We start from the raw sequence: 26,138 nt of genomic DNA, 5'->3' as shown, positions 1-26,138 counted from the left end.
ATTTCAACCTTGAAGTGCATTAAAGCCGCTCGCACTTAAAAACATAGTCTAAATGGATCACTTTCAATTTGCTTTTTGGCTGGAAAAGCAGGGAAAATATGTAAATGAGAGCAACTTTACAGCTCGTGTAAACAGGAGAGAATTAAACAGACGTAAGCAAGCTGTCATGATGCTCTGGAGGTCTGTGTTTCTTTAATGCGTCCTTGTGTTTAGTTGTAGCTCCACTGACTCTTGTGTTTCCCTGCGACTGTTTTGATCACTCATTTTCCCCTCGGTTCCTCTTGGGACATATTTTAGCCATTCTCCCTCTTATAATTTAAGACTCATTTGGGTGACTCTATCTCCTGCCTGAGTCTAAATCCTATGCGAGCAAAGTGCTGCGTGTCACCATAAACTATATGTTTTTGTTTATTTCATAAGAAAAATAATTTATGAAAAAAACTGAATGGGATCCCGTTCAGAGTGTTTGTGCAATGAATGACGTACAAATATCAATTCAGTCTTTCCGAGAGCTGGATTCAGAACCGGTTGTAGTTAGGGATGAACTGGCACAACACTGATGACACACACACACATGCACACATGCGCACACACGCACACCTTCAGCTATGCGACTCCTGCATTCAGGAAACTGCAACAGTGTTTTCCACTTTGCCACTCTTCAGAGAACGGTATCGTTTTGATCTTTGCTTTTTTTCTCTGTAGCATTATTCGGACGTTTTATGAGTGCTGCACGCGTGAATCGCTAAGAAAATCTCCTCGTGGCCCAGGCCTCCACGTCTTGCTTGTGTCTTTTCCCTCCCCTCCTCCCCCTCTGGTGCTGGTGACCAGAGAAGCTTTATAATTGGAGCGGCGATGGCAGCTTCCCTGCTGACTGCTCCTTTTAAATTACAAGCTCCGCTGCTCTCCATAAACTCTGCCCCGCCAAAGACAAGTTTCTGCCACTGACAGGCTAGAACAGTCTTCATGACATTGTTTGTGAGCGTATGAAAATTAGGCCTCTGTGCGTCAGTGATGGAATGTTATGTTAGTGTTGTGTGTGTGTTTTTGTGTGCTTGTGTGGTACCCACCTGTATCTCCAGTTGCTGAACTACTTGCATCTGGACTCTGCACTGAGCAGTGCTGCGGTCATCTAGGGCGTGCTCGTTGTTCAAGTGCCTGAAGGTAGACAGAGAGAGAGAGAGAGAAGAAGAGGATAAATATAACAACTTAGTTTTTCCTGCAAATATAAAACCACTGCTTAAGACTTTTAAGTCCAGAGGATTATTGTCGTATCGGTTCAGGTCTCATGAATGAAGCAGGAAGTAATCTCAGGTGCTTCGATTTTATTTAGACTGAGTTATGAGCTGCTTCAGCGCTGTAAAAATAAATCCTAATCTCAGAGGTTCATTTTGTCTAGCGACGGACGCAGCAGCTGTGCTGTGTGTGTGTGTGGGTGTGTGCGGGTGTGTGTGTGTGTGCACTTCATTGGGGCCACGGTCCAAGACAACCACCTGGATATGAGCTCATATGTTATCTCACACAGCCTTATCTTAAGGCTCTCTGTTAGCAAAACTTCTCTTATTAACGCTGCTGTGTCTTCAGTGTGCGTCTGCGTGTGGAAATGGTGCCGCTGTTTGCTTCCTCGAATCTGGGAGGAATTGGGACCTCCTGATCTTTCCCAGTGTGCTCCTCCCAGTCTTCCTTCTGTCATCGCCAAGGTTATTCACAGGTTGCCGCAGCCTCGGCGGGGAGCGTCGGTACGCAGTGCCTTGCAAACGTATTCATACGACCTGAACTTTTCCACATTTTTTCACGTCATAAGCATACGCTTCAATACATTTTCAGCGATAGGCCAGCGAAAAGTAGTGTTGTAGTTGAAGAGGAAAGAAAAGTTTATGAATTTGCGGCGGTTTTATGAATTTGCGTTAAATAATGTTTACCCTATTGACTTTAAAACAGCTCAAGCTCAGGCAGTTTTTAGATGATGGACTGATCTCTAAGATATTTAGAGGCCGGGAACTCTACTTGGTCTTCATCAAACTGTTTATCCAACTCTGTCCACTAACAAATCTCTGTTGACTTCTGAAAACTAAGGAGTCCGCCTGCCTCACTTTTCAGATATTCTCAGAAAAAAACATTGAAAATCCAAGTTTAATTTTTCTTAGGTTTCATAAAAACCAGTTTGTGGCTGTGATCTGTGTAAATACAAATCCAAGTGATTTGAATAGTCTCTCACAGTTCTCAGTGTTATTTGTGTGTGTGTGTGTTTTTACAACACTTTTGTTTTACTTGTGTTTGTGTTTGAGGTACGTGCCATATTTCTTTGATCAGAGTATTAGTAAAAAAATATTTTAACGTGTGTAACAGATGGTACTATGGGTGTGTGTGTGAACGTCTGAGAAAGTAAGAAGTTTTCCAACACGAGGCAAAGACTCGAGATGAAACAAAAACAATGATGTCATGGCACGACTAATCTAGGCAGATAGATGGCTCAACACAAGTGCATGATAATAATAACAAAAACATGAGCTCACCCCCGTCTCTCTTTCTCTAACCCCCCTCTCCAGCCCCTCCGTGGAGCTCTCTCTGCCTCTTCGTCACTCACACTTCTGCCCACTCTCTTCCTCCCCCCTCCCTCCTGTAACTCCCCAAAATGCCTATGATTCACACATATTCCAGCTAACTCTGCCCCTTCCCATCCCCTCTCTCTCTCTTTCTGTTTCTCTATAGCCGGGTCATAAACAGTAGCAGTTTTTTGCTTCTTTTTCTTTCTTTTTTTTTTAAGTTTGTCCCGACAAAGAGGCTCTGTTTACTCCTCTGAGTGCTGGCAGACAAGCCTTTAACCCACATTACACCCAGCTTTGGCGACCACAGCCAGAGTATTATACCAGAGGACAGGGAAGAGGAGGAGGAGGAGTAGGAGGATGGTGGGCAGAGAAAAGAGAATAGAAGAGAAGAAAGACCCGAAACAGTGGAGCGTCTCCCTCCTCTGTTCTTCCGCTCTACCCTTTTCCCCTCCTGGGGCGATGACTAAGGCTTGCTGGGAGGGAGCTCGCTGTTGGACTGACGGCATTATCTGTCGCTGCCTCTGTTTTTTTTTTCTTCCATCTCTCTTCTTACACACACACACATGCATGCTCTTTCGCTTTAGCGACTGCTCTCCTTCCATCTGCCCCCGGGCTACGTGAAATGAGACACCAAACAACAGCTTTCCTCTCCAAACTTTCCCAGCCTGCAAGCAAGCTTTGATCCGACTGTCCAATGCCATTGGCGTCACCCCGCACACCCCTGTGATTGTGTGTATGAATACTCATTTCATCACTCTTGCTTATTAATATTTTCACTGTTCAAACAACTACAAACCCCAAGTTGGTAATGAGTGTAAGTTTGTGTAGGGCTTCATTAAGAGGCTTGTTAGGCCTTTCGTTAGAAGCCTCTGTGCCAAGGGGGGAAGTCCAGTGCACCAATGAGGAGGAGGAGGTGCAATATATCTCCAAATGTGAAAATGACATGGCGGACGAGAAAAAAAACAGAAAATATTTCATCTTTGCAAAATGTGTTTAAAAACAAAGCTAAAATAAATAAATAAATGAATATGGTAGTCTGTTGAAAATACTCAAAGAATCTTTAGAAAACAAAGAACCTATACACATGACAAGCAACGTCGTGTACCGTTGTGTTTGTGCCCGTCTGCGTGCGTGTATCTGTGCGTGCGTGTAGGTGTGCGTGTGTGTGGATACGTGTACGTGCCTCAGAGCAAATGTGATGCAACAGATTGAAAAAGATGAGCAAAAGAAAATCAGGAAAATGCAGAACTCCACAGAGATTTCTATGACTGACGTGCACCACTTACTGGGGTGAAGTTTTAACTTAAACACAGATTTTGGCTACCAGGAGAGAACTGAAGTTACTGCAAGCTTTACAAACGGCAAGTGTGAACTTTCGTGATTTGTACCAAAAGGACTTTAGTCAAAAATCAACTAAATTAAAATAAAAAGTTGTATGCATTTGAAAATAAATTGCGTATAGTCCAAAACCGAATTCAATTTAACTCTTCGTCTTACCTTTTAAACCTAATTTGTAAATTAAACCAGGATATAAGATTCCAAATCATTTGTTTTATGCGAGATCTTCAAATTATAATTTTTTCATTTGAAAACTAAGGCGTATGACCTATTTACAAATCCTCTTGCTAACATTTTTCTTTCAGTGTATTTATTGTTTTTACAAAGATCCTCAAACAGTAACATCTATTATGATTAATTTCAGGTTGATATGCTTGGTATTATTGCTGTAGTCTACAAGCATAGCAGATAACAGAGAGGCACAATTATCATACTGTTTACCATTATGTTTTTTTTATTCTTTATTTTTTTATGAAGAATTAGTTACTGGTAACAGCCCCGCATGGTGATTTTTGTAAATTTTATACGCTACAACTGCTGTCAATAACAACAATTTGTAGTTTTGTGTTCCACTGTTGGTTTTATGAGAGCAGTAATAAACGTTAATAACTTAAAAAATATATGATCAAATGCAATTATTGTGTATCGTTTAGCAATGCAGTTGTACTTCATGTAACTTGAGGTCTAAAGTAATCCATTTAAAAATAGGTTCAGAGTGCTATCTACAATCTTTACCAAATAAGAGTGAAATGGATTTTTTTTTTAAATGTCATCACTTTTATTATTACAAGAAATACCATAGCATATTGCCTGTCCCTCATAGATAAATTATTAAAATGGTTTGATTTTTTTCAACAGAAAATACATTACTGTTTTGATAACCTTTAGGTGAAAATTAATATAAATTGATTTGTGATCTTTGTTATCATTGTTAATTTTTATTTTAGAAATATTAAAACAGCAGCGATCTCATTCAATAAAGAAATATCCTACTAATCTGCAATGTCATAATTGCATAATTTCTTTTCAGAATTGAGTTTCCATATTTTCCAGTCACTTTTAGGTGTTTATACAAAAAGCTTACAATTAAGTTATGTGAGATATGGTCAGGCCTTAAATATGAGCTTTGCAAAAAGAAAAAAAAAAAAAACACAGGACAGATGGATAGTCATGTACGTTATTTTCTTGTGACTCACTTGATGAACTGTCCCATGTCCTCACACAGTGCTTCACAGCCTGGCCACTTACACTCTCCATGACCGTAGAGGGGATGGGAGCTGCTGAGCTCCTCATGACTGCAGACAAACACATGAAACGAGACGTCAGCAAGGGTCAGTGACAGATGTTGCATTTCGTGCATAATCTCCACACACCAATTGAGGTCAGAAACAATTGTATAAGACATATCGAAACATTATTTTTAGTCACTTTATTAAACACATGCATGCAATATGTGAACGCAACAGCAGCGTGCACTGGTGCAGCCATCTGAGTGTGGTTAGCTGTGATTAGTTGGTGCAGATTTTCGAGCCAAGAGCAAGGGAAGGAGGACAGACCAAAGTGGGGGTTAGTTACAGAAGCCAGGCATAAAATAAGGGAATTGGTCCAACAACCTCAGAGGCGCATTCTGAAGTCCATGACCTATCCCCCTGCCTTTGGTGTGTGTTTTGCACGTGTGTTTGTATATTAGTGTTGGTGTGTCTTCTACTGTTTCAGGAGCTGACATGGAGCCGGCACAGGACCAACCAGCCATGACTGATTGGTGGTGGTTGCTGTCATTTGCTGGTTGCTCTTTTGTGGCGAGTCTGTGTGTGCGTGTGTGGGTGTGTGTGTGTGTGTGTGTGTGTGTGTGTGTGTGCGTGTGCGTGTGCGCGTGTGCGTGCTTGTATTAAACTTTATGAGCACATATGTGCGTGCGCGCGACCGTGTGTGTGTGTGCTTCCAAGCGAGTGCGACGATGAAAGACTAGGCCAGGTTTGGTTTGGACAAATGCAATAACTGTGTGTTTGTGCATGTGTGCGCGGCAGGTCCGGTAGCAGATGTGGTTCAGACCTGGACCAGTGCCTCCGACGGCTGTCTCCACATTTATTTACATGACTTTGGAAGTGTGTGTGTGTGTGTGTGCGCGTGTGCGTGCGTGTGTATACGTGTGTGCTTTGTGCAAATGAGTAGGTGTGTATGATGACTGGGATGGGGATTCTCCCAAATCAACATCAGAAGGATGTCTAACAAAAACCATTTGTCTCACAGATGGAAACATGTCTCCCGGCCTGACTTTCTCCCTCTTCCCGATCAGATGTTCAGTCTGGAGAAAAACGGCAGTGTGTTTGTGGGAGAGTGTCTCTGCGCTGGCTGTGCTTGAGTCAGCTCAGAAGCAGCTCAGACAGCAGACATGACAAACTGCTGCTAACCACATTGTCCTCCACATCAACCATGCATTAGCTTAGCAGGCTAGCACAGCAGTGCTACCCTCTTTGTGATTCTGCCTCACAAAGCGGACCTACAGCAGAACACTGCAGCTGCAGTACAACACTGTTCAGCTACATCGTGCTTGTTCTTCAACTCTGACCTCACTTCCAGACAGAGATGTTCACAAGTCCAAGTCCAGTCTCTCAGTTCAATAAGGGAAAATGTTGGAGTCCAGTTACATTTTTTGAGAGGACAGTCCCAATCGAGTCTCAAACTTCTGAGGGGGGAAATCCATTTTTATCCTTCCAGAGGCAGGTTCCAATCAAGTCTCAATCGTCTGATGCTTAAGTCCAAGCTAAGCCTGACGTCTCAGAGAGTGAATTCTAAGTCAGATCTCGACTCTGTGGGATGCAAGTCTAAATCCAATGTCGAGGCTTGAACAGGGTGGTTGGAGTGAAGTCTCAAGTCTTTAAGAGGAAGGCCTAAGTTAAATTTCAGGTCTTTCACAAAATGTCCAAATCATTTTTCCAAGTCAAAATTGTCAACTTCTTAGTATCGACCGCTATCCTACTGTACATAGTGCACTAGCTGGGGTTTGGAGCTCTTCTTGTCCTCTTTCTAAGTATTTTTTATTAATATTATTAATAAAACAATTACTAATAATATTAAACCATACTATTACTACTACTAATAATAAATCAAACAGTCAATTTCACAGGTTAATAAGCACCTGTTAGAGCTGCTCTCACTGGTTTACAACCTGTGATTTACAGGTTTGATTTCATTCAAGATTTCATGAGCTAAAAATTATCCATGAAAATCAACTCCCAACCTTCAAATCTAGGTCAGGTCTCAAGTCTAAGCCTTAAATGGCCATCTTTTCTTTCTAAACACGAGGGCCAATGTTTCCTCTTAAACCGGTGTGCTAAAGTTAACCCTTCAGGTCTTTCTATTCTAGGGCTACCCGCTCTGCGTATACGTGTGTGTGTGTGTGTGTGTGTGTGTGTGTGTGTGTGCGTGTGCGTGTGCGTGTATTTGATGGCTACTCACTGGCTGCTGGGAGGCTGGCTGCCTTTGGAGTAAAGGGGAACGTGGTCATCTCCGCTGTCTGCCTTGGTGAAGGAGGATATCCACTCAAACAGTCGGGCTCTTAAAGATGAAGACAAGTCGGTGAGTGGCCAACACAGCCACACAGTGCGTGTGATACTAAGACACCTGGCGCATGCATCTCTAATATCGCCCTGACAACATTGTTTGCTGGACTAAACCAGCTTCCTAAACCTCTCCTGAAGAATCGGGCAACATACTCTTCTTAATGGCATCATAGTCAGAGCGCACTGAATCCAACATATATATATATAACTATATATATATAGTTATGAAAGCTCAGCTGAAAGTAAAATACCCGCAAGTAGGATAGTTTGAACGTTTGAAAATAGAGAAAATAAAAGAGTGCTTTATTGAAAGAAACCATCTTGAGCTCTCCTTACCTGTCTCTCTTTGGGGTGTGGTTTTGTCCGTTGGGCAGGCTGTGCAGTGGAATGTGAGCACTGGCAGCTTTGGGGAAGCCTGAGGTAGAATTAGAACTGTTGGTGCTCAAGTCCAGGCCCTCGGCCTGTTTAAGGGCGTCCTCAGCGCTCGGCACTCCAGACACCTCCTTCCACAGTTGCTGGAGGTCTGACGGACACATTGCTGGAAAAAAGGGGGTCACACAGTCAGCTCAGCACATGACCAAATCTAACTTACCGATTGATTTTACAAGCGAATATGACGACGGACGTGGTGAAGCTAATGCCAGAGCAGCTGAAAGATAATAAGGCTCACGCAGATGGACTGTAAATACACTAGTGTCACCGATTGTGTATCTGCAACTGCTTATTCAGGAACCACAAAGTCCCCCATTCTACTGAAGAAGTTGAAAAATAACACAGTCTAGAGAGGTTGATTTAAATGTCCTGTTGGGCACTAGTAAGTCGTCTCCATTGTTCCTGTCATAAACTAATGGCTCTTCTTTCCTGACTCATTCAGAGACGCAGTTTTACCAATGTGAGAAGTACAGAGTGAAGGTGGGAGTTTCCCATAAGGACTTCATCAGCGCCACTGTTTGTGCAAAAAAAAAAAAGAAAAATGCGAGTGCACACACAGAGCTCCTTCTGCTTGCAGCATTATTATTACTGGTCCAATTTGACAGTGAAGGAGAGACGGCTGAAAATGCCACAGCCTTCTCCAGCGTATTTTAGCATGCACTTACTCACATATAATACACATCTGCACATACACATTCAAGGACCTCGCAGCAATCCAAATATTATGTCTGCTTTGTCTGCATTCTTCTCTGGCCTCCGCCAAAACAAAAGTTCTCACTCTGGAAAAATGAAGTGGTGTAAGTGTGCAGACAGATTTTTGTGTGTGTGTGCGTGCGTGTGTGTATTCGCACGCACACGCGCGTACGTGCGCAGAATTATCCGGGAAGAAACCAAACCAATCTGTGGAGACGATCAGAGAGTGAAAGTGTAAAGTGGTTCAAGATTGTTATGTTAGGAAGCCTGAACCACGGGAGTATGTTCAATTAAAAATAAATATGCCCGTTTGGAGAAAACAGATGGAAGGTAGTCTAGTGCCAAGTGTAAAATAAACAACGCATGTGAGGATAGATTTGCAATCAAAAAATCATAACTTTCTCCAACAATAACTGACGGGACCAAATTTGAAAAGATGGGAGTATTCCTGCTAACCCATAGGAGGGGGCTTGCAAAAGTATCCATACCCTTTGAACTTTTTATCAAATTACAACCGCAAATTCCTAAAGTACTTTTACTTTATGATTTTATGTGACAGACCAATTCAAAGTAACGCACAGTAATGAAAGGGCAGGGAACTTTTCGCAACTTTCTACAAATAAAAACCTGAAAAGTGTGTCACCCGTTCGTATTCAGCCCCCTCCCCACCCCCCAGAGGCAATGTTCCGCATAACCTACATTTGCTGCAATTACAGTGTTTTTAGGGATGTCTACCAAATTCATCTAGAAACGGATATTTCTTAACTCTGAAAATAGCTCCTGCTCGCTATGACTTTAATGAAAACCCATCTGTGTAAATCAATTCTCAATTCTCAGTTGGACTTTGACTGGGCCATTTTCACACATAAATTTGCCTTGATCTAAACCATCCCATTGCTGTCTTTTTGTTTATGGTTGCCCCTCGCAGCGTCGACTGTGTTTTCCGTCAGGTCTGCCTTGTTCTTAGCTACATGCATCTTCTCATCTGCCCTAAATAGTTTCTCTGTCACTGTGGAAGAAAAGCATAGAAAACTCCTAAGTAACTCCAGAGTTACTGTCACTCTCTTGGCTGCGTCTGTGAAAAGCAAACAGAAGTCCAACTAAACCTGTCAGTTTAGGTAAACAGTCGCATTTTGGTAGGTTTGTCGGTCTGCCAAACCTACCATTTATCCATTTTACAGATGACGCACTAAATAACGTTCTTTGAGATCTCCAAAGATCGTGACTACATTTTAATCCTAAACCTACGTTAAACTTCTACACGACTTTTTTCCTGAGCGCTCTGCTGTGTACCTTTGTCTTCATGATGCCACTTATTCTTTACGGTTCTCTAGCAAAACCTCTGATGCTTTTGCAGAACAACTGGAGTCATGCTCTAATTAAATTGCATAAATGTGTAGAACGTTGAATTGTTCATATGTCATCCTTGTTGGACAGGCACTATGTCCAACAAAAAACTATTTCCAAAACTGTAACCTGTAAAGAAAAGTTACATAGACTTAAACAGTATAAAGTTCAGCTCTTGGATGCTTTTCACAGGATCTTGTTTAAATAGAAACACAGAGAGAACTGACAGGTTCTGTCAATTCTCAGAAAAGATACAAGGTTTTAATACAAAGCAAGACTCCCCCCCGCCCACATAACTAGAATCTGCAACTAAAATGTCTGAATTCTTGAACATAAACTCATTGTTTCTAATTATTTTTATAAGTCAGGGGGTTTAGTAGTGATCTAACATCTAACTCAAAGTCATAGAAGTAAACACAAGCCTTAGTTGGACCCCTCATGAGACCCCGTACGACCTATTCACAGAACACAACAGCTTTTTGAGGCAGGGCGGCAGTGTGTGTGTGTGTGTGTGTTTATCTGTGAGTGTTTGCGTGTTTGTGTGGCATGGCTGGTCAGAGGAATGCTCTGGCTCACGCCTGGCTGAGCTGTCACAATGGACCAGCTCTTTCACACTGCAGGGAAATTCCAGTCTTATGCAGAGAGGGAGAGCAAAGAAAGAGAAGGAGACGCCGAGGCCAAATGTTTGCAACTGTCTGAAAAATTGTTCTCTGCTAACACAACTGTGTCCTCAAAGTCTTATCCACCTAGTCAAGTTTTTTTTTTTTTCCATCCACTACGAATAAATCCACTTGCCCTCCAGGAGACCTTTGGATTGGAAATCAACGTTTCCAAACCTTTGAAAATTTAGTAGAGTTTAACCTTGTTACGTATGCGTGTGTGTGCGCGTGTTGCTGTGAGTGACTCCATGCTAGTCTGCATGAGGGGGGAAAAAGTGAAAGATCAAAAACAGAGGGAAGGAAATGGGTCTGTTTGGTCAACTCAGTCAGCGCTTTAGCAATGTTACGGCCACTTTAGAGCCCCTAAGGCATTCTCTGCGAGTGAGATAGTGCTCAAAAGTATGTGTGAAACATTGCCGCGCAAGTGCGTACACAATAGTGGGCACACACACACACACACACACATGTTCGCCGAGGGCGGGCCAGCAGCAGTCAACATTTATCGCTCTGAAACTCTGCTGAGAAGCTAAAGGAACTGTGGGAGAAGTTACACGTAGGAAAAAAAAAATCCTGTGGGCACAGGAATAGCAGAAAGATGATTTTTCTTGTGCCTGGATAATCTCAAGTACAAACACACGCATGCACACATCTCTAAGCAGGGGAGGCTTAGCGGCATATTTTACCTATTATCTAAATGACTACTTTCCACAAACCTACCAATCATGTTTTCTTTTATCTTTTATAGGCTGATTAACTTAACAGGCTTCACAGGCAGCGCTGGGCACAGGCCCTGTGCGTGTGTTTGGCTAGGCTCGTGTTTGTCAGGATGTGTCCTGTTTCAGGTTCTGTTTGGGAATGCCTGTGTGTGCACGTACCTTGCTGAAGAGACTGCATGGCGGCGGTGGGCTGCAGCGGAACCAGGCCCTGTCTCTGGAGGTTGAGGATGTGTTGCTGCTGAAGCTGCTGCATCTGGATCAGCTGCTGCTGGAAGGCCAGCTGCTTACTTCCAAGCTGCTGTTCGACATGGAGGAGAAACGGAGGTCAGGCGAGGCAGGCCGAGCTTCCAAATTGCTCGCAGTGCCTGGCATAAAAAGGATAAAGGATAATAACCCTTTATCCTTTTTACGTTTTGTCGTTTTTATCTCACTTAAATGTAAAGCCCACCCCCCAAAATTAAACTTTGTGGAACTATCTTTCGCTGCAATGGTACATGCAGGACGTTGGGACTTTGTCTCTGCCGGCTATGCATATCCACATGCTGTAACTTGATCAGATTGTAAGCAATTTTCTAATCTTGCCACAAATCTTCGATAAGATTTAGTACTGGAATTTGGATCATTCTGACCAGCAGCTCCTTCAGAGATACATATGTCAGCCACACTTTTCAGATTAGCAAATATTTTTCATTTATCGTTTTTCTTCATTGTTAAAGCTATACAATACATTACATCAGTCTATAACATAAAATCCAAATAAAACGAGCTGAGATTTGTGGTTGTTATGTGAGTAAAGGTGACAATGTGATTTAGGAGTACTTCGTTAAAAGAATAGAATCAATGCAAACATTTTTTTGCAGGTAAACGATAAAGTGGGAAATAATATTCTACATCAGGAAAAGAAAAAAAAAACAAAAAAAACTGACAAGTCCCACCTCTTACCCTCTTTTTCCCAAGCTGACCCTGCACAAGCAAAACCCCTGAGAGAGGTGCACTTTATCTCCCACAGATAACTGGCGGGGCTGAAAAATAAATAAATGCAACTTCTCATTGTGTGTGAAACAGAGTGGCAGCCCAGAACTCTTTGAACAGAGAGGAACTCTGAGGAAGGGCAAATAGGTCATTTCCTCTCAGACTTGGTGCCTGGGGAGGAAAAGTATGGTGGAGGTGTGTTTATGTGTGTTTTGTGGGCGAGCTGGAGGTGGGAGGATGACAACCAGCAGCACCATATTCCTTGCATGGATAATTTAATGTCATAAAGGAAACTGCGCAGTTTGATTTGTTGCACATCTGCAGCTTGTTTCAAAGCCAATCTGGGAAATACTTCCTGCATGTCGACTCCTCTCGCCACAAGCTCGAATGGTTTTGTTTGCAGAGGTGGAATTAAAATAATCTTGTAAAATCCTTGTTAACACAGTGAAACTCGTTCAAGATCCTTTCATTTCGTAACTTATTGCTTTTGATGTTATCATTTAAAGGTAAGCTGATCAATGGTTCTCTGGGTTTTTAATTTATTTCAAACATTTTTTTCAGTCATTTTCTATTAACTAAGTCTGTGTGCCATGGTCATGTTTTTTTCTCCTGAGTCGGCGTTTAAAACAAAGAGCACAAGAGGAAGGAGGAAGCGTCGCCGTTCAAATTCTTAAAGCAATTAGATGTAGGACAGAAGCAGAATCTGAGAAACACACAATCCTCCATTAGTAAATATACCCTGTTTGTTCAGACGAGGACTTGTTTTGTCACCTGCTGAAATCCAAGTCACTTTCCAGGCCAACACAAATCAAAATCAGTGCTTTAGAAGTCAGAACTGATTTTAAAAGCAAATTCAGATGACCAAACAACTACATACCAGGCTCTGTTGCTGGTTACACCATTAAATGTACCATAAAGTAAGTTGGAAAGTCGTTGTCACACTGAGACAATTTACTAACTCTGAGCTGATTTACCAGACCCTTCTTGGTTGAATTAAACTGTTGATCAGAAAGTCCAAGCAGATTGTATCCGTTTCATTCCGACATTTCTCTCTCTCCAAGGCCCCTGGCCCTCCCTTTCAAACTTGTCTGTCCATTTTCTCTACTCCCCCTCCTCACCCCTTCCTCTGCCTCTCATTGTCTCCTGAGATATGGCTACGGTTCTTTAAAACACACACACTGAGAGAGTGTGTGTGTGCCTGTGCTCTGTTTACATTAGCTGTGGCTGAGTGGCCAAAGCTAGCGCAGTAACAGGCTGTCAATGTGATTTATGAGCACATCACACACTGTCTGAGCCTGCCAGTCACACAGAAGCATACATGTACACACACACACACACACACACACACACACACACACACACACACACACACACACACACACACAGGCAACTGTAGACGGCCAATCCAAAGACACACACGCACACACACACACACGCAAGCACGCATCTTTTTTGTGATGGTCAGAGTCACTTCATTAAGCTGACTCCTGACCAGTCCCAAATGCTCCGGCAACACACAGAACAGCGACTCAGCACGCACATACATCGCTTTTCTTTCAATGCATCACTTCCACAAAGCCTTGAACGTGAAAAAGGAATTGCTGCTCAAAGCGAAAAGGGCAAAAAGTCACAGGCACTGATGTACAAACACTTCCAAAAGTTAGGAGGGAGAACTTTTTTTTTCTTGCTCTTTCCTCCATATATTTTTGCTCTAGTAGTTTTTTGTTCTTTTCTGGTCACTTAAAGTCACAAAACTCACTTAAGTTTGAACGAGAAAAAACCCCACAGAAATGAAAAGCAAATGTTTTTACAGCACCTACAGTGTTTTATTGCTATACATGCAGATATTAATTGATTATTGATGCGCTGTATGTCAGCAGGTCAGGGCTGCTGGAGAGAGCCATGGTCACATCAGCTACTTGCAGCTCTGGAGGGAGTCATATTCCCCCAGGTGAGTTTGTGTGCGTGTGTGTGTGTTTGGCCAGTGAACCATCACGCATCAAGCCTCCCCTCTGTCTGCGTGTACGTGTGGCTGTGTGACCAGTGTTTGCACTTGTCTCATTGTTGCAGGACAAGCAACCTGAAAACTGGGACAGCGGAGGAGCACGGGGGGGAGAGCGGAAAAGCAATTCAGACACTCGCTCAACATGCGAGTCAACCACAACTGGTTTGCTTTGGTCACGGTTGAGTCGGTTGCCCGCTGTCAGCGAGGAGCATGTGGGCTGAGGTGGCGGGGTGGGGGCTCTGCCCACTGGGAGAGGAGGAGGACAAATCCGAGGATGTGTCTCCCTGTGCATTTCACAGAAATGTCTCACAAGCTCTTCCTCGTGAAGTGATTCCCCTGCACTGTTTCTTCTTAATGTTGACATCTTAACATATGAATTGAACATATAAATGCAAAACGTCTTTTACCTGACCACAGTTATTATGTCAAATATGTCTACTTCATGTGCTCCTCATTGATCACAGTGCTAATTCAATCTGCAAGAGCTTGTGTATTTTTGCATAATGAACCTGTGTGTATGTGTTTTTGCCTTTTTTTCTGCAACCGAAGAGCTCTACCCTGATCCTGCTGCCATTTGTCTTGAATAAGCCCTAAAAAGGTGAGCGATAATGAACAGAGAGTAAATTGTGTCAAATAAAACTCAAGTTCCAACGTTATGAAAAAGTCACAAGCTATGCTCAGAATGTTCTTGATTTATTTTTTTTGTTTGTTTTGATGTGCTCATTAGACAATTTTTGTTAAAATTTCAGATTTTTGTCAATAGATATTTTTTCTAAACAGAGAGGAGAAAAAAAGAAGCTAATTTAACATCCAAATGAAAGAGACTTGGCGAGATCAAATCCCTGTCCACACAAGCAAACGTTTGTGTAATTTTTTTATTTTATTATTTGCATCTGTAATCTAGAATTTTTTGGTAGGAAACCTGTGACGATAAACATGATTTCTAAAGTGGAGGCGCCAAAGGGTCACTTTTAAGTGTATTTATGTTTTAGACAACCCAAGGTTTTAGACAGGTCAGTGCTTGAACACCCACAGTATTTATTTGTATTTATTGTGGTAAAAGTCCAAAGTCCCATCCACAGCTTTGGGACGATTATATGACATACGCATGGAAGCAGGTGCTTTTATACAAGTCCTTGGCTTATGTGGTAGAAAGTGGCCATTCCCACATCTTTTTAAACACTTTTATTAATACAAAACTACTGTGTTTGCAAAAATGTTCATTGTAGTGATAAAAAGGTGAACGCTGCAGGTAAAAAATTGCAAGCTGCAATTATACACATTTATGACTAACATTTTGCATCGTTAATATGCCATTTTTGTTGGAGTTACCTACTGGCCTGACTTTAGGCAGGAAGTTGTCATCCACAACAAGCTTATTTAATTAAATTTGGGATAAACGTTTAAATGCAACTTCTGTAGCACCTTTCGAGAGAACAGCTAGATATTGTACTGTAGCTGAAAAGGCTCTGTCACCTTTAGCTTCTATGCAAGATGTAGGGAGAGAGCTGGCCATGTAGTTTAGTTGGCGATCAAGTGACAACTAAAAGCACTTTCAAATAACTGCTTCTTCTTGGACCCTTCTTCCAGAGGTAACATCTTATATTTTGAATTAGAAGCACATGGATGTGGAGTGGACTTCTTTTCGACCTTGAGGCGTTAGCCTGGGGATTCAGACTTGTGTGAGCCCCACAATAACATTAAAACATGAGCACCATACTGTATCTGGCCTAAATTCCATACATTAGACTCTTGTCATCTCTTTTTTTCTTCTTCTTGGCACTCTCACATGTCAGCCACTTTACTGCATTTAAGAGCACTTCTGCACTTCAGAGTGCGCTTGAACTGAGCGAGAGTGTACGTGGCTAAGTTCACCTCTTTTGCCGCCTGCTTCCCGGCTTGCTGCTGCTGCTGCTGCTGTTGTTGTTGCTGCTGCTGCTGCTGCTGCTGTTGCTGCTGTTGCTGAGTCAGAAGCTGGAGATGCAGCTGCTCCTGCTGCTTCTTGTAGTACTCCTGTAACTATGGACAGGTGCAGGGTGGGGGGAGGCGGGTTAAGGAGGAAGGGGGCAGAGAGGTGGAGAAATATGAGGTGGGTGAGTCACAACACAAACTGCAGAAGCCTCAACAATGCCACCAGTACTGAAACGATCCTTCACAGTCAGACAATGTAACCTAAACAGGAGCCTCAAATGGCACAGATGCTTTCAATTCCAGCGCTCTCAGTTGAGGCCACAGCGTATTGTTGTGGCGGTGTGTGGTTTATTGACAAACCATGCGCAACAAGCGAACACAGACCTGGGAGAGGCTGCTGAGGTACATTGTGCAGCTGTTGGAGTGTGTCAGTGTGATCGTGCATGTCAAGGCAAAGTCTCCCCCCCAAGATTATTCTCAGAGATCAAGCTCTGAATCGCAGGAGATGATTGCAGCACAATGCAGGTCGGCAGACAGGGAGCGGGCCAGAAACACTGGCAAGCTTGTTAGGATAAATGGGGAGAACACAGAGCAGTCGTTTGGAAATATACTCATACCAGCTAAAACTTTTCACATCCCATTACAACCAAAACCTCATTGGTATTTATTGGTAACTCAAGTGATAAACCAACGCAAGGAAGTGCCTTTTTGCATAGTGTAAGATAAAGGATACCTGGTTTCAAAAAGTAGTAAAGCTTCATGTCTTTTGGACTGTGGCTCCACCAGTTTTGCTAATCCAGAGACTCAAAGTTTAACCTTTTCGCAAAACAGCTCGAGCTTAGCAGCAGTTTTCAAGTTTTGGCACTAATGCCTTATGGTCACTCCTCCATAAAGACCAGATTTGTGAAACGAACAACTAATGGTTGACCTGAAATCATAAGAACTCGCCTGGCACATAGATCTCCAGAGTTACCCTCTTTGGAGGTTTAGGTGGGCAGCCATCTCATGGTAGATTTGCAGTTGTGCCATTTTCTCTCCTTTCTGATGGACTGAGCAGAACTCTGTGAGATGTCCAATGCTCAGGATATTGTTTTATAACATAATCCTGCTTTCAGTCTCCCCACAGCTTTTGCCTTGTCATGTCTGCCGTGTTCCTTGTTCTTTGTGATGCTGTTTGTTCGCTTATCTTCTCTTACAAACCTCAGAGGCCTTCAGAGAGCAGCCGGATTTACCCTGACATACAAGAAAGCAACTTTTTTCTTTTAAAGCTGTGAGTCTTTTGTCACAGCAAGAAGTTTGTAGATCGAGATTCTTTATTTTAACATAACTGTCGTCCCTTCGTCTGATAAAAATGACATGAGTGGATTTAACACACATACACACTCTGAAACACAAACACACATGGGCAGCGTACCCTGACTGGTCGCAGCTCGTCTGTTTGTTTGGGTTAGTAATCATTAATTTACCCAGGAAGCTCCATTAAGATTACAATCTTCGGCTGAGGAGAGAGGGAAAACTCACTGACCACAGACTTGCGTCTCAGTCTGTGTGAGTGCGCGCGCGTTCTGAGTAGAGCAGGAGGAGGGGAGCTCGTTCTCCCGGGAACAGCTTGTACATGTGTCCATCTGCAGTTTGTCTTTGTTTCATGGTGCATCAAATGTTCAAAGAGGCTTTTCAGCAGAGAATGACTTCACAGCGCAGCAGTTGCTTCGGTCTCTCATTTGTCTGACCTTACGGCGAGCAGACTACACTCTGCTACCCATCCATGCCACACATACCCGCTACCATGCAACGCTTTTTTTTTTTTTTTTCAAACAAGGCTGTTTCACATTATCCGTTTCTCCTTTGCATAATTTACAGCTTTACCCCTGCGACATTTTTTTTTTCCCCTCTCTTTTTTTGTGCTTAATTCATTTTAAATGCAGGAGTCATTCCTTCTTGCTGCTCTTTCTTTTACTTTCCATCTGTCTTTCCTCTCTTTTATCACTCCTTAGGCAGAGTTAATCTCTCTTTTCTGCGTCACTAGCCCTGATCGCCTCCTAATCACACAGACAAATGCATATGCAAGCGCACACACTCACCGGCTAGCAGGCACGCACGCGCACGCACACGCACACACACACACACGCACACACACACACACACACTAACACTCACCCTCGGCTGCTGAGTGGTGAGTTGAAGGAATAATTAAGTGATAATTACGGTCTTTTAATGATTTGATTCAGTGGCTCTGTACATTAAGTGTATGTGTAAGTGAGGCACTCACCTCTCCAGCCTATTACCATGACCTTGACTTTAGAGAAAAACACAATGAACAAAATGCAAAGCAGCCATAGCATAAGTAAAGGTTTGAGCAAACTTAAAGGTTAACGCACAAACCCGCATCTACAAATCAGCGCCTGTGCACACACATCTGCTTTGTAGCAATGGGCTGTAAAACTTACTTACACACTCTCACACAGGGCACTATTGCCATGGGGATATGAAATTTAATGCTTCAGTGACTGATGTGTTGGTTGATTTGTCCTGTGTGTTCATATATGTGTGCGTGCGTGTATGCGTGATGTGTGTGTTGGTAAAAGTGCCTGATTTGCAGATATACACTAAGTGCGTGGCCCATACTGTGGTTAATTAAGTGGGAGAGCAATGTTAAACTGGATGGTTTTTATTAGTGTTGCAGTGAGTGAGAGTGCATTATCAACCCCCTTTCATTGCGTCTTCTTTTTCCTTGTTACAGAAAATGAAAAAAAAAAAATAGAAAAGGACCAGCGAGGAGGATCTCTGTCATTCTGCATGTCTGTTCCCAGAAAGCCGATACATTTCTTTTTTCACGTTTCCATTGTGATACACGTTGTCAGATCTTCCCACCACAATTTACAGTTGCCTAAAGCAACCACTTCCTATTAAATCTACAGACTACGCTCCAGTTTTCTAGTCTACCCCTCCACCATGCAATTACTCCTGTGTCTCCAAACTGTTAAGAGGCAAATTCACACCCTTTATGGGCCGGCATGTGCGCTCTGCTCATGCAGGTTGGCAGGGATGTGTTGGTGTGGCTAAGTATTTGACAAATCTACTACAGCTGAAGGGTGTTTATTGAGTAATGTCGACATGGCAACCCCTAATATCAAGGGGCCAGGAATCAGCATGACACGCACTCCTGATTCAGTTTGACTCATGTTTTGTTGCTCACAAGCAAATCTGTCTGTGTGGTTAAGTACATGCATATTTGCAGGCACATTCTCCAAAAGATAATCTTAATGATTGGTTCAAATCAATGTGTTCCTCATCAACAAAAAATCCCCAAAGGGGTTTACAGTTTTTTTTATGGATTTTTAATAATGTTTAATTTTAAAAAAGTAAAAAAAAAAAATATTTCCAGACTTAACTTTTCCAAATATAAAATATTATTGTTCATGATGAACAGTTGGCAAGATTGAATGAACACAGAAACTCAAAGAAAAGAAGGAAGTAAGGAAATATATGGAAGGAGTAAAGGAAGAACACATGGAAGAAAGGAAAGAAGAAATGACAAGTGGAAAGAAGAACCCAAAAGGAAAGAGAAACAGAAACACAAGAAAGAAGAAAAAGGAAGGACACATGGTAAGAAAAAGTGGACAAAAGCGAGGAGGGAAGAGAGGAAAGACACAAGGTAGGTAGAAAAGAAAGAATCAAGAAATTACATAAGGAAGGGAGGAGGAATGGAAGGAAAGGAAAGGACCACAAAGAATATAGAAATGAAAGTTGGAACGAAGGACACAAAGAAATAAAAAAACACAAGGAAGAAAGAAAAAAACAATGAAAATATTTTGACACTGTTACAGGCAGTAAAGTATGCTAATAAAATATTCTCCATAATTTTATCATCTTTGTCCATCATCTTTGTCCTAGAAAACACCAAAATCAAATCCTAGCCTCATCCAACACTGTAGAATCCTAAAACTACCACATTTTATGTCAACCTGAAGTCTGACTTTCACACTTGTCTGGTGAAGTCAGTCTAAGATTTAAGTAAGAACCCCTGACATAAAGGTGAGGACATTATGTTTGACACTCTATTTCTATATTTGTAAACCTTTAAAGCAAATAAAAAAGAGATTCTTAATTCCTGTTGTCGCATCTCTTTCTTATAACCCTTAAGTTGTGAACCTGCTGGCCTTGTGAGTTTGCTGTGTCACGCACCGCTTTGTTTAATGTTATTTATATTGGAATGTTTATCATAGTGACTCCTGGACACGATGACCAGCAACAATTACAAAAAAAATAAATTAATTAAAATACTCAAAACATAAAACAAATCACAAATATCAGATATATGCATTTTAAAAAGAGGGAAGGAAAATGATCGACATGGTTCTGCTAAAGCTGCTCTCAGCTGACAAATCTTTATAAATGTTCTGTAGGCCGAACCACAAATGAGCAGCATAGTGCATATTTCTGTGTCACCAAATCTGAGCTAAACAAAAAGCACTGAAGGAAGGGAAAGCATGTAGTTTTTACCTGCTGTAGCATGAGAGCCTGTTGCTGCTGCAGCAGGGCCTGGAGCTGAGGGGGGGAAAGGATCTGTTGCATCTGCTGAGGAGTGATCATCTGTGGGCTCATCATGGCCATGGACACAGGCACCTGAAGACAAAACAGGAAAAGAAGACGGCACTCGTTAAAAGCGTCCTAACACACCTTAATGTTGTCATGTAAAACAAGAGCAACTTAATCAGTCAACAGATGAAGCTTTGTGCAAAGAGTCCCAGTCAACAGAAAAAGAAAAAAAAACTTGAACATGACTGTGCCGGCAAACTGAATGCTCAAGTTAAAATAAACAGCCTGCAGTACAAGCTGGTTATGCTGCAGGCTGGCACAGACAGGTAAGTCAGGGTGTGTGTGTGTGTGTGTGTGTGTGTGTGTGTGTGTGTGCGTGTGCGTGTGTGTGTGTGTGCGTGTGTGTGTGTGTGTGTGTGTGTGTGTGTGTGTGTGTGTGTGTGTGTGTGTGTGTGCGTGTGCGCGTGCGTGTGTGTGTGTTTGTCTCCTGTTCTTTGTTGTCACTCACTGCAAAGTAAAAAAAAAAAAAAAAAAAAACGGGCTGCATCAGATGAAGACAAATAGAGAGACGCGCTAAAAGACACTCGCGCTGTTGACATTTTCCGGCACATGGCTGGCACTGTTAAAAACCGTCAATTTCCGTGGCAGCAGCCGGAGATGGAATGACGGATATGCAATCTACCAATAAAATATAAAATCTTATCTGCTTTTATAAACACATGATTACAGACTGCCGTCAGTTCTCTCCCAATCACCCTGGCTAGGAGGAAGAAGGAACAACAAAGTTGGGTATCTGATGAGATGTTCATCTCATCAGATAAGCTGCAGGCGGCCTAAAGAAGCAGAAAGCGAGGGAGAGACGGTACATAGTTGTCATTTTTGCAGATGTGTTTTGCAAACCTTCCTTAATGCTCTTGCATTGTACACAGAAAATGCACAGAGATCCTTATCTGATTACAAAACACTGCAACTCTGGGGACCGGCTTACCACATAAATCTGAAACCGAGTGCGCAAATGTACACACAAACAGAGGAGAAAACACCACAGCAGCAGTTCTGCTGACAAGGCATTTTTGTATTTAATAACCGCCGGAACAACACCAGTTAAAAGAAAATATACATAATAAGGGGGGATAAAAAGACATGGCGTGAACATATTTACGGAGATGGTTTTGAAAGCTGATATTTTTGAAGATCTAAAGGGATCCTCTCACTGTCTGAACATCGGTAATCTTCGTGTTTTATTGATGAATACTTGAAAAGGAAAAAATATAAAACAGTTATCAATCTTTTCAAGGAGCAAATCTCTGTCTGCAAGTATGTGTGTGTGAGATTAAAAACAAAAGCAGTTTTACAGAAGAGTTGTCCGGCTCCTCACCACCTGAATGGATGGTGTGGAGAAAGCGAGAGGGGCAGGGAGAGGTGAGCTGTCACTGGTAGATTAAATCTACGAAGAACAGGTTTGACTCCGTAAACAAGATAGGCTAAAAATACTAGCTATCTGTTACCAGCTGCTCCTCCGTCTTCCTGTTCCATACAGACACACACTGATAGAGGGATGGGGAAACATTACAACATACCAGTGGCTAGCCAGGTTGGTGGTAAACATGTACAGTGTCATGTAAAAGTACATGTACTGAGAAAGGTGTGGCATACTTTTTCAGTTTTCGGATAATAGGGTGAACAATTGTAAATGTTCAAAGGTAGAGCTTTTTTTTTTTTTTTTTTACTTAAACCTGATTTAAATTTCTGACCAGTCTAACGTGTCTCGGTCTCCAGAGTTCTGTTTCAGATTAAATTACACAAATACATGAACTCCAATTACTTATTTTGTTCAGGCACATCACAATAGAGATGATTATATACAAATGGATTACAGTGAACTGCAAATAATCGATTATTTGCAGTTTAACCTATTTTTTCAGGTTTTTCTGTGGAATGCAACTGAAAATTATTCATGGAAAACCATCTAGTTGCAGAATTCTTCTGGGTGCATAACTAAAATATTTGAAAGAAGATACAAATTGGGAAGCTGAAATACTTGAAAGCAATGCTACTTGACATGGATTGACATTTATTTTTCTTGTTGCTTATTGTCTGTACCCCAAAAAGCAAAAGTAAGAAAGTCTGTCGATATTAGCTTCTGCTAAGACGATCTCCATTGTACATATTAATGCATACTAAGGTATATTTGGTATGTGATCTATGAAAATATTCCTTTATGAGTGTTTTTAGACACTCATAAAGTTCTTGAGTATTCGTGGATTTTAACCCCGCCAATACCGGGTTTCCGCTGTACATGCTTTACAGATATTTATATATAATTACAACAAAATACTTTGAAGTGGCAACTTGACAAAATGTGCAAAAGTCAGAGGGGTATGACTGTTTACAAGCGACTGTACTGTATGACTGTGTAGAAGAGCAAGAGTTTGTGTTTGAGGAGTGGATGTAAAGAAGATGGGAGCCAAAGCGGGGTGAGTCAGACGACCCTTTGGCGTCGTGGCAGTTGGTAAGGAAATAGGCGAGGGAGGTGGGAGGGGGAGGTGGGTGGATGAGAGGTAGCGAAGGGTCCGCGGGGGGGAGCAGCGAGTAAGATGGGGGTGGTGATGGGTGCCGCCTGGCGTCATGCCAGCTTGCCCCCGCCGCCGGGCCTTGTCAGTCTAGGCTGCCAAATGAAAAGCTGTAATTAATTGCTCTTGTGCATCCCATTCTTCCTCACCGACTACTCATACATTCTATTTTATACACACCGCCATTGACATTTTCAAGTCACAGGCGTAATAATTACTGGAGTTATAGCACCTTTCTGTGTGCTGGATTACACTGTGATGCCGGAACCACATGTGCGGGCCTGCGTGCATGCGTGTGTGAGTGTGTGTGTGTGTGTGTGTGTGTGTGTGTGTGTGTGTGTGTGTGTGTGTGTGTGTGCGTGTGTGTGCGGGTGTGTGCGTGTGTGTATGGTAGGCTGAATGTTGAGTAGTTAAGGTTTGACGCCATTAATTGCCCCTATAATCTAATATCACAAAGCGTTGTGATTATGGGGCATGCGTTGCCACCGCCATACGACACCGCCAGCCTCAGAGCCCCGGCGCAAAACAAAAGCGTCGCCATTAGCGATTTGACGGGCCAGGACAAAAGCGCCTCACAATGCAGAATTATATTTTCATTCGGCTTTGTCTCTCCTGGTGAATGATTTCTCCCCTTTCATTGGACTGTGAATAGGGAGAGTCTGAAAAGCCGGGTGATTTGAAGTCAGCCATTTATTAAATGCATTTAATTTTTTTTCTCCCCCCGCTGTCGTCCATTTTTTTTTTTTTCATGTTGCATGTTAATTTAAAAGAGAGAGATGCGTGGTAGATTAGTGGGAAGAGGGAGGCGAGGTGGGGGGGGGGGGTTGCGAGCAGGGATAGGACAGGAAAGACAAGGACGTAGCGAGGAAGGAGGAAGTATTGAGAAATAATGGTTGGAAGATAAGACAAGTGTTTGAGCTGTCAAGCAGAAATAACCGAGAAGGCTTCTAGAAAGAGCAGAATGCAGACGAGAGTCTCAACAGGCATCCGCATGCTGACATACAGGTGAGGCGTCACAATCCCTGGTCTTACTGCATCTTATTTAGTCCAATCACTAGTAACACAAAAAAATAAAAGAGTAAAAAAGTCACTTATATCATTAACAATGCAAGAAAAAGTCACAAGCAGTCGAACAGTGCACACATGCACACAGGCAGACTCACACTTCAGAGGGGTCAGTAGCTGACAGAGGTTAACCCCTGCCATGGATGGAGGGAGCTGCGAGGAGAAGGAGGGAGGAGAAGAGAAAGCAGGAGACAGCCCTGTCGTTTACAGAGAGCGGAGGAGTAATTAGAGGGGTTGTTTGAAGAGGGAGTTTAACTGATTAACAAAGGCAGGGAGAGGGAGCCGGGGAGAGCCCAGGAAGATGGGAAGGAGAAGGAAGAGAAAGGCATGAAGTCCCAGAGGAGAGAAGAGAGAGAAATCGGGGGAATGTAACTTGCATTTCAATGAGGCCTCATCCCTCTCTCCTCTCCTCCCTTGATGACTTTTCATCCTAGCTGGGAGGGAAGCCTTTTGCCACTCAGGAGAGAGAAGAGGGATTGCTGTCTGATATCAAACCAGCCAGCAAACATGACAAACAGGCCAAAATGTCTGCATAATCACTGAAAATTAACAAAGAGCTCTGCACCTGCCAGTAAACACTGATTAGGGTCGTTTCTTTATGAATGACAATGAAAAAAAACTAAAACGACACTTTTTAGGGGAGTAGGGTTTATTAATCCACCAACATCTAATTAGCATTAAAAAGCAGGTAAATTGCAGGTTATTTAATTTTTTATTTCCCCAAATTGTGACCAATCGGAGTGAGACGTAGCAATAATTCCAACTGAACAAAAACTAAACAGATGTTGGTTCATTCCTGTAATATGCAACACGTACGAGAGAGCGGGTGACTGCAGGAAGTCTCAGTCTGAAGTCTTTCTGCCCACCAGACGCCAGGTTCTTTTACAAACGCAAACCAGCTCTTTCAAAGCAATATTAATGTTTCGAAGTGGCCCACCCCAGAGTCCTGACCTGAATCTTACCGAGAAAGATAAATATTAGGGTGAAGGCAATATGATGGAGCTCATCATCAAAAATAAATAAGCAAAATTCCTGAGGAAATACGCTAAACGCTTCTTGGAAAAATTATTTATTTGATTACCGAGAAGAGTACAAATACTTTTCTCAAATAGTATTTGTACTATTACAAATAGTACAAATTTATTTTTTAAATTTAGATTTAAAAAATATTTATTCAGAAATAAGTGTAGCTGAGGAAAAAATGTGTGTTTTTTTTGTGCGATCTCACTGTAAGTTTGCCTTATGTTTGCGCTCTACGTGCGTATGTTCTAGCAACCACTCAATCAGGGGGTGATCAACTGCAATTGGGTGACATGTTGAAAACATCTTGAGGATTGGAATAGGCCATTCCTACCGTAGGTGATGCATATACGTAAATGTAACTTTCTTGGAAGGATGACAGTCTCATAAATTCACTTCTTCAGGTAATCGCTCCACAGCAAGAAGCCAGTATTGTACGTGTGTGCGTGTGTGTGTGTGTGTGTGCGCGTGCGTGCGTGCGTATGTGTGTGTGTGTGTGATGGCAGAGAATGGTGAGAAGAGAGGAAGCTATAATCAGAATCTAAACAGGCTCTCGGTTTAAATGATGCAGCCTCTGCCTCTGGGGTCTGTGGGGACACACAGGAGAGAGAAATAATTGAAAAAATGACAAGGAGGGAGCGGGAGGAAGAGAGAGGCTGACACGGTCCTCCTCCTCACCCCCTACCTTGGAAGGAGCAAACCCCAGCGCTGTTTATCCTTGTCACTAAGCATTACCACCTCACACTGGAAGTGACT

General features: G+C 42.4%; 1 protein-coding gene across 2 annotated transcripts in view; it reads right to left on the bottom strand.

The window, feature by feature from the left end:
* foxp4 (forkhead box P4) overlaps nt 1–26,138 on the bottom strand; it is a 110,615-nt gene that overhangs the window by 16,815 nt on the left and 67,662 nt on the right. Inside the window, exons 4-10 of one of the 2 annotated variants that reach the window (XM_081607263.1) lie at nt 20,689–20,811; nt 16,150–16,293; nt 11,457–11,595; nt 7,787–7,988; nt 7,347–7,445; nt 5,084–5,182; nt 1,071–1,158 (exon numbers count right to left, since the gene is read on the bottom strand). In XM_081607263.1, the coding sequence (XP_081463389.1) occupies nt 1,071–1,158; nt 5,084–5,182; nt 7,347–7,445; nt 7,787–7,988; nt 11,457–11,595; nt 16,150–16,293; nt 20,689–20,811 (894 nt within the window). The remainder of the gene's footprint in view (nt 1–1,070; nt 1,159–5,083; nt 5,183–7,346; nt 7,446–7,786; nt 7,989–11,456; nt 11,596–16,149; nt 16,294–20,688; nt 20,812–26,138) is intronic. The other variant, XM_081607264.1, reaches the window with a different exon arrangement.

Source organism: Poecilia reticulata, chromosome 5, assembly GCF_904066995.2.
Source record: "Poecilia reticulata chromosome 5, P_reticulata-male-v2, whole genome shotgun sequence".
Classification (NCBI taxonomy): Eukaryota; Metazoa; Chordata; class Actinopteri; order Cyprinodontiformes; family Poeciliidae; genus Poecilia; species Poecilia reticulata.
Note: the sequence above shows the minus strand (reverse complement) of the source record. Positions and strands in the feature narration are given on the sequence as shown.